General features: G+C 33.2%; 1 protein-coding gene across 1 annotated transcript; it reads left to right on the top strand.

The window, feature by feature from the left end:
* Positions 1 to 3,206: 3,206 nt before the first annotated feature.
* Positions 3,207 to 3,924, top strand: LOC117635619 (sigma factor binding protein 1, chloroplastic). The gene has a single exon (XM_034369954.1). It carries the CDS (start codon positions 3,312 to 3,314, stop codon positions 3,765 to 3,767), a length of 456 nt encoding a protein of 151 aa, XP_034225845.1. The 5' UTR covers positions 3,207 to 3,311; the 3' UTR covers positions 3,768 to 3,924.
* The last annotated feature ends 9,502 nt before the right edge of the window (positions 3,925 to 13,426 follow it).

The raw sequence follows: 13,426 nt of genomic DNA on the forward strand, positions 1-13,426 counted from the left end.
TTGTTGAGAGTGAACTGAACTTAGTTTAGGGATTATGGCAGCAGAGAAAAGGGTTTGTTGCGGCATGTGGGTGGTGATTGTGGTTGGGGTTAGGTGGGTGAGTTCTGATTTCACTAATTATTCTTATTTGACGCTTTAGACGAGTATTTTCAAAACCTTGCGAGAACTTCTTATATCGCCGCTTTGTGTCTTGTCTTAAGGCAACGGAAGGCATACACCTTTACTGCTCTTCGATACATATATATATATATATATATATATATATGTATGTATATATATATATGTATGTATATATATATATATATATATGTATAAAGTTTTTTTATTTATTTAAAAAAAATCAACAATTACATATTTTTATTAATTTTAAAGTGGTTTATAATTTTTTAAAATTATTTTTATAAATTTTTTGAAATATAGTGATTAAATTAACCAAATTTGAAACGCAATGATTAAATATACATTGACGAAAAAGGTATTGAACTCACCCAAAAAAACACAGCCAAGCGTATGGCTGCAGATATTTGAAATTTGACTTGAGGCTCATAGTATTCAGGTGGTCATTTCATGTGGTACTTAATGAAATTATTGTGAGGAGTGAGGACCATGCACAGGTGGTGGACACTGAGCAAAGTGGTAGGGGAAGAAACTGCAATTGAAGAGAGCGAAACTCGTTTGGCTTTTTCTAGGAAAAATACAAGATTTGGAAACCCCCAAAAGCCATGGATTTTAACCTTTTCTGCTTTTTCACATTCATATATAACTCTTTTAAGGGGCATTTCCTATAAATAAAACTTTCATATTGTGTTCCATGTATGGTGTCAAATTCATAAGTGCGGGATAACTAATATAGCATATTGTACAATAAGGCAGTGATTTTTACACTCCACTTTTATTCTCATGCACTCTTTCTTCCTTTTAAAAGTATTTTATATCATTTTCTTGTTTATATTCTCATTTATGCTTTATTTTTTTTAAATTTTAAACTTAATCATTTTTATGTTGACTGGGTTATTGCAGTGAGACGTGAGACTACCATCGGACTCAGGGATGTGGTTGGGTAATTTTTATGCACTCACAAGTAGAGTGCATAAGGATAATATAGAAGTGTAACAATGGGGTGTTAGTTGGATTGGTTCATGCCTTTAGTTTGATCCCAAATGGATGAGAAAAACTCTCATGCAACGGAGATAACACTTTTTGCTATCTCTGTCCAATAACACAATGACACGTAGGATAACTTTTCCACATATCATTGTGTTATTGGCCGATGATAGTAATACAGCGCTATCTCCATTATAAGTAAGTTTTTTCCTAAGTGGACATGGGTTCAAGTCCCTATAGTACTCGTGTATGTGAGTTTCTCCTCCCATTTTTAACTTTAACCCAAAAATAAAAATTAAAAGGATAACAAAGGAGTGTTAAAGTTTATTGAAAATTAAAGGATAAAATTGGTAAGACAAGCTACAAAAACAATTAATTCAAGTTTGGTGGTCTTAGGGGAAGTCTTCATTTATTAACCGTATCTGGCTAGAAAAAAGAGAGTTTGTAGAAATTGATAATTAGATAAATTTATTTTGAGCGTGAATTTTATTGTATCTCAAAATTAGAAATTATGGGATTATCTTCTTCTTTTTTTTCCCCCGTTGGAGCTTGGCTAAAGTAGAGCATTGTCCTGAGGACCAGTTAGGAGGCCCCCCACCCTCCTTATCGCCCATGCTTTCTTGGTATTTAATTCCTTCTACTATACGGCAGATGATATCTTTTTTCTGTAGACCGGCGGCTTTTTAGTCTGTTTATGCAACTTGGCTTCACACTCAATAATGGAACATCACTTAAAAAAATGAAAAAGAAAAGCCAACTCTAAATAATTATGTTTAATCTATATCCATCAACAGTCACAATCACTTCACACCAAGGCCGAAGTCATAGAAGTGCAAGGAGGTACAATACAGCTGCACTCTTTACTCGTCGAAAAAAGCATTAGAGGTGTCAGAATTTGCCCCTTTTTTAATGCCTACTAATTGTTCGAGTAAACGTCTTATCAAATATCTTCTTTTGTTATGCACAATCTGAAATCCCTCAAATAAGTGAGGGACACCCTTATAGGGTCTACTTCACATTATATTTCACTAATCCAAACCGTCTGTTTTTTAGATCATCTTTATAAAAAAAATCATTTTAATTCGATATCATTTGACCACTCAATTGAGTTATTGAAATTTTAGTACTTTCTTGAAGCATCGTGTTCATTAATTTTGTAGGATATAATTGGATGTCGAAACGGTTTCCGATTTGTCTAATTTTTTGCAAAGATGATCTATGAATGTAGACTTAAAAAATAGATATTTTAGATTATTGAAATTTTTTTTTGTAGAAAACCTTAAAGGGTGTTCCTCAAATAAACACTATTTGAGAGATTGGGAGCTCAACTATTGAATCTCGAGGTATGATCAATTATAATTTATTTATTTAATTGATAATTTGATATGTATTTTGATTAGATTAATTGATATTAATTTTCGTTAGATGAATTGATATTGATTTTTGTTATATTGAAAATCCTTAAATGAAGGGCGCACACCCATACAATTCATGCACATGCACCCATACAACTCGTGGATCCGCCATTGCTTCACGCAAGCTCTTGGCATAATGGTGAAAAATGGTCGAAGCTCGAATTTTTCATTTTCTCAATAAAAAATTATAATAATAAGTAAAGAAAACACCAAAAATTTGAAATCACATGACGAACATTGGATCAGTACCTCGAGCCAACTCGGCAAGTTCTGGACGCCGAGCCGAGTGAAGCCGACGGACCAGTGCAAAATCTGCTGGTTATTAACTCTTACTCATGTGACGTCATCGGGTCAGGAGTCGATGACGTCACGACATCTAACTAGGGATTTAGATGATGCCACGTGGTCGAATTATTGGCACACTAATAGCACCGAAATCCCGCCCTAGTACACATACCCCACGCTCTTCTAAGCGCGTGTTGTTGTTACATTTTCCAAGGCATCTGTGAGAAAATTGTTTCAAACGCGCATGGGGCGATTGGGGCAAGTACCAATTTGGCACCCCTATGATTTTTTGGTTAGTTTCCAATTGAATACATCCATAAAAAACGTCCACTTGATTTTTATTTTAATTTTCCTTTTAATTTTCGGTCACTTTCTCTCTATTTATCCATCCAAACACTTTCTTTCCGGGAAAGTCCAGGAAGATAATGACCTACTTAACCCCCTCATAATCACCAACTCGTACCCCAAAAAAACCCTTCCGAGCTGAAGCCCTTTTGTCCACTAGAAATGAACAACAACTCCACCCAACTAAGCAATGGTCATGGCCACCAAATTTCCAAGCCCAACAAAAAAAGCAAAACCAAGAAGCAGGGGATCAAAGTGGTTTACATCTCCAACCCAATGAAGGTGAGGACGAGTGCCTCAGAATTCAGGGCTCTGGTTCAAGAGCTCACTGGCCAAGACTCTGAGCTCCCGGACCCAGCTAGGTTTTTGGAGCACTCATCTGCAGAAGACAACAATTCCACGGCCCAGGTTGGTGGACATCATCATCATGATGCATTGGATCTAGTGGTGGCTGATGCTGCTTCTCCTCCTGCTCAAGAGCAGCCTGCTGAGAGTTCAAGCTCAAATGTGAACACCCAATATCCTGATGATGAGCTTTATGATGATCTTTTTGTGCCTGAAATGATGGATAGCTTTGGGGGGTTTTTGCCCTCCAGTGTCTTGTATGGATCCTCTTAACTGCTCCTTTAGCTTGATGTTGATGTGTGTGCTTCAAAATTAAGCCACCCATATGCAATGTAATTTGGTAAGTTTTTCTTTTTCTTTTTCTTTTTCTTTTAATGGATTTACTAAGCTTATTTATAACTCTTGTGCTGTTTGTTTTGTTGAATCTTAATTCTGCTAATTAATTATTTAATTGTCTATATATATATATATATATATATCTATAGTTCTACCTATCTTTTTTTTTTTAATTGAATCTAAATATATCCATGTATATGTTGATAATGATAGTTTGTGGGATTTTGTTAGAAATTTAAACAAAAGAACTAGGAGTTCAATAAATCACTTAGCTAGGTCTCAAATAAAAGCTTCATAGCCCTTCCAGTGCTGGCATGAAGATCAACACTGGAACTCACTCACTCAGATATACATACATATATATATATACATACATATATATATATATATAATATTGCAGTGCTTGGCTACTTGCATTCGTGTGGTGATGGATATACAGGCACTGGCTTTTTGAGTTTACCATAGTTGTTTATATTTGTCGTTTACATATACTTTCCAAGGGTTCCTTTTTCTACTTTTGGCTTGTTGTGTGATGATATGGTTTAGCCTTAATCAATCCTTTTAATTTATGTACTATAAAGGATGTTTTACATCATGAGCAGGAACCATAAAATTGATGCACCAACCAACGCGCATGAAAGAAAATGTCTCTCTAATTAATCTGCAGAAAAGACAATTAATTTTGAATTCAGTTCATGGATTATAAACCACAGATTGATAACAGTGATGGGATGTAAATGGTCATAAAACACATCATGCCCAAAAAGTACCAAAAATCAAAAACATCATGCCCAAAAAAGTATCAAAAATTCAAGTCTGAGGGTAACCATCGCTATAATTAGATGAGAGTCGTGTCTGATGTGACTATGAGACAAAATCAAACACATTTTTACCCTTTTCTAGTGATCCAACTGAGTTCATAGACATGTATTAGAAAGCAAAACATGAGGGGAGAGAGAGGTCGTTCTCTACCTTGTGCCCCAAGATGCAAATATATAAGATTCTGCCCTAGGGAGGATATTATTAGCACAGAGAATTTGAAGTAATAATGGTAATTCTCCTAAAGGTTAAAAGGATTTATTTAATCTTTATTCTCACTATCATGGAAGTTTTGCACATATCAATAACGAACTATATGAGTTTCTCCAATTGCATTTTCTGCGAAAAAACAGAATCCAGCCATTAGAAGATAAATTGATTATAGAAGGCTGAGGTGGTTTACATGATATTAGATAATTTAATTTCTATTTCTGTTAGAATAATTTGGTTTACTAATGCGAAGCCTTGGGGCGTCAGCGTTGATCTATACTAATCATATATGTTGCAGGATTTTTCTAAGCTTAAAACTATGTAAAATCCTAGAAAGGAATGCTTAAAATAGAGAATGCACGCAAGCATGTGAGAGAGAGAGAGGGAGAGAGAGAGAGAGCTTTTCAAATTCAAGGGGAAACAATGTTCTTTTATTTTTGCCAGATCTATGTCAATTTGCTCATGTTCATTATCAAAGAGAACTTCATCAACTTCAAAAGATAGGCACACACTGAAATAAACCAAAAATATCTCTAAGAATGTGATCATAAACCAAAAAATTAGTGCAATCCTCTTCACCTCCCAAGGCATCTCATCCTATTCGACGTAAGGGCTGGCATATATTAGCACAATTCTTCTCATTTTAGGACATTTATGTCATTTTTTAGGTCCATCGTTGTTTTGATTTTAGACTTTATCTGCATTTCTTTTAGGCTCTAGCTCTGGACCCTTATGAGTACTGTCTTAGGGGAGAGCTTATTCAAGCAAATATTTCTTCAATACGTAAGAGTTAGGTTATTCTTGTAAAACTCTTTGTGAATTGAACATCTAAGGCTTTTTACCTAGATTAATCTTGGTCCCTTCATGCATTCATGTCATATATTAAAATTTGTTTTATATAAAAAATATTGGCGAGTATAAAAAAAATAGTTTTTCAGAATAATTATTTTCTCAAGATAATTTTTGGCAGCTTTTATTCCTTACACATCAAATAAGAAAACATGATTTTATGGGATTTTAGTATGAAGTGTATATTGACTTAATGGGTCATCAATTTAGCCTAAATCGTATTTTTCACTATTTTTCATATTTTGATTTGGTGGAAATTTGATTTTTTTAGTAATTTTATTTGAATCCAAATGAGGGGTACTTTCTTATTTACAATATAAACTTCAGTAAATTGAGTAATATAAAAATAAATGAAAGTTAATAGACAAAGACATTTACTTCAATGCTGAAAATGGAAATAAGGTAATCTATACAATATCGTTGTTTTGACGTCAAGAAAACAAAAACAAAGGAAGCACTGAGTGAAAGCAGCCTGCACCTTCTTGCTGTGTTGCACCCTCTTGAGCATTTCATCAAGCAATTTGTGGGCAATTTGCAGGGGTCAACATCTTCGCCTTCAATGATGGATTCCGAGCTTGAAAGGTCAATTGACCCCTCTTGCCCTATGTGGATTCGCCCCTGCACACACACAATATGTACATGTGAAAAAAGTTTTAGGGGCCATGTGTCACTCACACCCCAGGATCGGGAGAAACACTTGTGTGGAACAAGGATAACACTATTTTGCTATCCCTAACCAATTACGGTGTCAAGTGAAAAAATTATCACTCATTACGTATCTTGATTGATTGTATTTGGCTAGAAAAAAGAAAATCCGAGTTTGTAGAAATTGATAATTAAATAAATTTGTTTTGAACGTGAACTTTGTTGTATCTCATAATTAGAAATGATAGAAATTATGGGATTGGTTAAATTAATGAAGTGTCAATATATTTAATTTTTTACCATTGGAGCTTGGCTAAAGTTGAGAATTGTGGATGAGAAACCATCTCATTCATTGCAATTGCCAGCCTTAGGACGAGTTAGGAGGCCCCCCACCCTTCTTGTCGCCCGTACCTTCTTGGTATTTAGTTCCTTCCACTATACGGCAGATGATATCTTTTTTCTGTAGAGCGGCGGCTTCTTAGTCTCTCTATGCAACTTGGCTTCATACACTATATTGAAACATCACTTAAAAAATGAAAAAGAAGAACAAACTCTAAATAATTTGCTTCCCTGGACTGTTAATTTATGTTTAATCTATATCCATCAATAGTCACAATCACTTCACACCAATGGCGAAGCCATAGACATGCAAGGACGTGCAATGTAGTTGTACCCTCTCTTCGTTGAAAAAAGCTTTGGAGGTGTCGGAATTTGCCCCTCTATTAGTGCCCACCAACTGTTCGAGTAAACGTCTCATCTTCTTTTGTTGTGCACAACACGCTTATATATATAGGGAGCTTCAGTTGAGGAATCCCTCAAATAAAGCTTATATGTGGAACACCCTTATAGGGCCCACTCCATATTGTATTTAACTAATCCAAACTGTCTATTTTGTAGACATCATTCAAAGATCATCTCTACAAAAAATCACTTCAATCCGATATCATTTGACCACTCAATTGAATTATTGAAAATTTAGTACTTTCTTGAAGCACATTGTTCATTGATTTTGTAGGACACAATTAGATATTTATAACGGTTTTCAATTTGTCTAGTTTTTTGTAAGGATGATATATGAATGTAGACTTATAAAATAGATAGTTTGGATTGTTGAAAAAAAAATCATAAAGGATCCCACAAATAATGTTATTTGAGGAATGGAGAGTTCAATCGTTGGATCTCGAGGTATGATTAATTATGATTAATTTGTTTAATTGATAATTTTATATGCATTTTGATTAGATTAATTGATATTAATTTTTGTTAGATGAATTTATATTGATTTTCGTTATATTGAAAATCCTTAAATGAAGGGGGCAATAAACTCACACACCCTTACAACTCACACACAAATGCACATACCAGGCTTCTAACCCAAGACCAGGTTGGGGGAAGTCAATTGCCCCAAACCACTACACTAGTGAGGCACTGATTAGCCCTTTTCAATTTTGCCCTTATCTTGAAAAAGTTGTGGATCCACCATTGCTTCACACTCTTGGCTTAATGGTGAAAAATGGTCGAAGCTCGAATTTTATTTTCTCCAAAAAAAAAAATATATATAATAATAAGTAAAGAAAACACCGAAATTATGAAATCACATGATGAATATTGGATCAGTAATGGGGGAAAACATTATTCTTTAATTTTTTCTGGATCTATGTCAATCTGCTCTTCTGTGGCAGTTGTTTTTTCTCTACCATTAATTTGGGCTGGTTTTGGTTGTGCCTCATATTCTTGTTGGTTGGTTATATTGTATTTACTGTTCATTAGTGCATTGGGGCCATGGAATAACTAGGTAGCACTCTTTATGCCATGTCATTGAGAAAGATTAGAAGTGGTTGTTATTCCTTTTGTTTAGTTTTTTAGTTTTGGTCTAGTTTGTTCAGTCAAGTCTAGAAATTTTATGAGTTCTTTGTGTTGTTTTTCTTTCATAATTCTAGAAACTTGGTTAAGTTTGTTGAGTGTTAGTAGTCTCTTTAAGAGAGTCATGCCGATTAGTGGTTGATTTGTCTTTGATGTAATTGGACTAAATTTGGGGAAACTATGGCTGCAAATGTGTACCCTGAGTCCAACAGTAGAAAAGGGGTACATAAAAGTTATTTTTTAGAGTGATTATCTCCAAATCATTTCAGTTGTTGACTCAAGTCACTTGGAAAAGTTTTACATATGTTCATTGTATAGTAAATGAGATAGGTCCCTTTACAGTCTTTGTCATTTGTACTATTTTTTCCTGTTGATCAAATGAATTTCTCTTGCCTTTACTATCACCTTTATAAATAAATATATATATATATATTTAAAATTTTAAAAAAAAAAAGAAAAGAAGAAGAAGCAAAGTTGCAGCTATCTATGGGTATACTAGGAAGTATGTTGCGCATTTAACATATATATATATATATATAAATATGTATAAATATATATATATATATATATGTGAAAAAAGTTTGGGGGCCTGTGTTGTGGCACTATTCACAACTCCTTGGAGAAATACTTGTGTGAAACGAGGATAGTATTATTTTGCTATTCTTGGCCAATCACGATGTCAAGTAGAAAAATTATCAACTATAGCATACCGTGATTAACCGAAGATAGCAAAATAGTACCATCCTCATCTCAAACAAGTATATATAGGCTAGGTGGTAGCCATTTTTTTTTTTTTTGGTAGCCATATTTCTCTTTAAAGAAAGATGCCTCAAGTTTCAGTTTCCCTATAATACTTAACTACTCATTATATAAACAACAAAAACTGACAAATTGTATTCGATAAATTCAAGGTTTGAGATGATGAAAATCCATTAAATCAAATTAGATATCCTAAAAGAGAGGGGTTAAATCCTAAAACTTTTGATTGAACAAAAAACAAGTGTTTTTTTTTTAAAGTTCTAACGTAGTGTTCAGATCGACGGAGGAACCAAACCATGTCACGTTTGGATGAAGTATATGTATTGCCCATGTTTTCAACAGGTTTTTTCTTCTTATTATTTTTAGAAAAGTTGATATAGATCCAAATTTTCATCAAGGAATTGGGTTTAATCCTCGGATTTTGTGACTTTGATCCAAGTCCTTTGACTTTTGTGCCACATAGGATTACATTCTTTTTTTAATATTTTCTGATGTAATCTTCTTTTTTATTATTTTTAAAATCATTTTTAGTTCCAATGTTCCCCCTTATGACTTGAATCAAGTAATAGTTATTTATGTTATAATAATTAGCCATTTTTTGTAGGTAACATACAATTTTATTTATCTACTTTTATATATGACTTACCTATCTAATTTATGTTCCTAACTTATAGGTAGTCTTCTAATTTGTGTTCCTAATTCATAGGTAACACGATTTGTCACTAAGTTTTTTTCATTGTTAATAATAACATTATTTACCTAGATGTCAGGTACATAATCTCATGTGGGTGCTCGTCTGATCAATTGCTATATTATGTGGGTCTTTACTTTTCATTTATTAAATTATATTTAATCCATATATTAGGAATATTATAAAGGAAAGAATTCAAAATTTAAATTCAAAATTTCAATTACAAGGAAATAATGCATTAAATTTCAATTTTCAATGCATTTTTCTTATTTACCTCTAAGGGTAAAATCGACACCATAAAAAAGTAATAAATGTCAAAAGACCTACATCTAAAACTAAAAACGTGTGGACTAAACCCAATGACAGCTAATTGTTTTGAACCTAGATCTAAGAAGCCCTATTATTTTCTAAGCTGTCCACAGATCAAATTTCTATATTTATGTTTGTTGTTCTACACGATTATAGAGAGATAGAATAAAGATGTTTTTATGTTATTTTGTTTAGGAGGTGCAGTAATACTCTTTTTTCTAAACTAAATTTTCCTCTTATGGGCATTTTTTTATGACAAAATTTTAACAAGCCCAAATTGTTGGCCTCGGTTTGTTGTAAACGCTTCTTGTTTGTAGTTGACAGTTATGAATGAAGTCTTCTATTTTCATTATATATAAAAATTAGTAGTTGTTTAGCATATATGTCAAGTCACGATTTATTAAGGGGGATGTATAACAAATTAATAGTTGTTTAGAATAACAAATTATGTATTTAATTAAGATTTTAAATTATTTCAAATGAGTTATAAAGTTGATGGAGTTTAATTGAGTTTGACTGTATTTCACAAACTCCACATAAAATTTGACTGAATTCATGTATAAATTTTAATTGAGTTTTTAAAACTATTATTATTGATTTTAATGGAGTTTATAGCATTCAAAAAATAAAATAATTTTAAAATCAATAATGCAATTATTTAGGGGAAAAAAAAAAAAAAACCTTGGTGGCAATGACAGTAGTGGTGGCGGCGGTGGCGGTGATGGTGACATTAGTGGGGGTGGTGGTGCTGGTAAGTGTGTCTGTGGCGGTGGTGATAGCCATGACAAGATGGTGGTAGTAGAGGTGGTGAAATAATATTTTGACAATAACAATAATATATCTATCAAAATCTCTTGGGGCAAGCAAAACTTTGTCATGGCCTAAAATAAGTTTAGAATCAAACGAAATCCGCCACTTTTTGTATTTCCTTAAAAATCAATGAGTTTTTGCATACACTCAAACTTTTATTGAGTCTTTTAAAATCACGATTGAATACATAAAAATTTGGTTGGAGTTTAAAATGTCTAAATTGAACATAACTAAATTTTTTTAGACTTTTATAAAATTATGATTGAATATACCTCGACTTTTAAATTTCTTTAAAATGTGTTTTAAACTTTCAATTGAATACACCCCCTAAATTTATGTTCTAAAACATATTTTTTCCTTAGCAAAAGTACCAATAGTTCTTCAATCTTCTCTAATTAGATTTTATTTTGTAAGTAAATTACTTTACCTATATATATTTTTTAAAAATATAAAATCTAACACATCAATTTTGTTAAACAATTTTACTTATCCTAGTCATCAAATTTAAGCTAAGAAAAATAAATGACTCATATGGGTATGGACTTCCCATGTAGGGGAAATTTCATACTTTTGAATAGGACTAGGCAAGACAGAAAAATGGCCAAACCGACTAAAGCAGACCGATCGATCTAGTTTGCAATATAAAAAATAGTGACAATAGTCACCATTATTTGGTGACATTTACTAAGACTGTTGATACTTTTTTTTTTTTTGGGCATACTAAAATATCTGAAATATTAAGGAGATTGGAACCCACACCCTTTCCAACTTCTCAATTCTTCAACATATCCCTGCAGTAAGACCTTTACTTGTGTTATGGTTTTCTAATTAACATATTTATTGCTTCTCCCCTAAACTTCAAAAAAATTATTAGCAGCCGCCCACTCTCCTCTCTCTCTCTCTCTCTCTCCACAAACACACTTCATCTTCATCTTTTTTCATTATTGCCTCTGCACTCGCTCCTACCCTTTCTTTCTCGCACGACTCTCCTTTTCCTCTTTTTCTCCTCATTTCTCTCTCAATCCCTAGATCAGTGGCGGATCCAAAGCTCTCAAGTTATAGAGTCATAGTGTAAAAATGTTGAAATTTTTTTAAGACAAACTGTTGAGGCATTTTTTTAGGACAAATGAGTCATTTTCTATCCAATTATTTAAAACTAATGTAAAACTAATAATAATTTATTTATTTTTTTAAAATACAGGCAAACACGCACACTAATACTCTACCATCAACCCCAACCTACCCTAGAAACCCTCTATCTAATACCAGAAAGAAGAAGGGTTTTTGAAGACTTTATGCATATTTGCTGGGATTTCATTGTGCATATTTGTAGCTTGCACGAAGGTAGAACAAGTGTGAAAATTGGAGTATGGAAACACAATTTTTGCATGTGTTGTTTCCTAATTTGAAAAAGGAGCAATGGATAAATTCAAATATGTTGAGGCTTCAGGAATCGAAGGGAACTCCATTTTTGATTGATTTATACTTATGTTTTCTCTCTAGTTTGCTTTTGTTTTCAGATTGAAGGACATCCTGGTTTAAATGGTAAGGAAAGCATCAGACAGCGTCCTTGAATAACGAAAGCATGTTGGGATCTCATCCCTTGTTCCTAATACCCATGTTTTCTGGCTTTCTACCTCGAACTACACACCCATGTTTTCTGGCTTTCCACCTCAACCCATTTAATTATAAAATAAATAAAAAAAGAAAGAAAAAAGAAAAATATAACAATATCAATTAAAAAAAAATATTTGTCAACAAACAAAAATATAACAATATCAATTAACAACAAGGGACCTCCAAGCCTATTTCCATGGCTTCCAAGAGGTTGTGTGACCCCACTGACCTCACTGTGGCTCCGCACTGTCCTAGATATGCTCAATGGCGAGAAAGCGTTGCCGCCAGTATCACGTGGCTAGATCTTCTGATCTACTCTTACTTCTCTTCTTATCATTCTCTCTATGTCTGGTTTGAAGCTATCAAAGTCCAAAATAGGAATCGAGCCGCACCAAACTATTTGTTCAGTGAACTGGCGGCCTCTCCTTTTTAAGGTGTGGTGGTTCGGCATCGGCTTTGAGTTTCCCTCTACAGAGGAGATCGATTCAGCATACGATTTTGGCTCAACACTGAACCAAACCAAACGAGCCAACCCATAATTGGCTCACCTTGGGAAATTTTTTCCCCCCATTTGGGGGGAAACATTTAATGCAATTTTTTTGAACTAACTTAACCAAGTTATTATTTTTAAATACCATTTTTTACCACTAAAAATTTAAGAATTTTAATAATAATAAATCAAGGGTATTGTTAAAAAATTGAACTTCTCATTCCTAATATTGAACTAACCAAATGGGAGAAAATAACATTTCCTAGTCTTCATTTTTGAGTGTTCCAAAACATGGAAATGAATATATCCTTTATTCCCATATCGTGAGATTAGACATGGGAAGTTTATTCCTAAGAAGTTCAATCCGCGAACTAAACATGCTAGTGCATATAAGAAATAAAGAAGAGAAAACTCGCAAAAGGCTCGTAGCTCAAGTGATCAAGAATATTTATCCCTACATCATAGATTCTATGTTCGATTTTCCCCTTCCAATATCACTTTGTACAAATAAATAAATAAAACTCAAATTTTCTC

This window comes from Prunus dulcis, chromosome 7 (genome assembly GCF_902201215.1).
Source record: "Prunus dulcis chromosome 7, ALMONDv2, whole genome shotgun sequence".
Taxonomy (NCBI): Eukaryota; Viridiplantae; Streptophyta; class Magnoliopsida; order Rosales; family Rosaceae; genus Prunus; species Prunus dulcis.

Excerpts from the sequence above, each read along its gene's own strand:
- LOC117635619 (XM_034369954.1), top strand. The coding sequence starts at position 3,312 with ATGAACAACAACTCCACCCAACTAAGCAATGGTCATGGCCACCAAATT.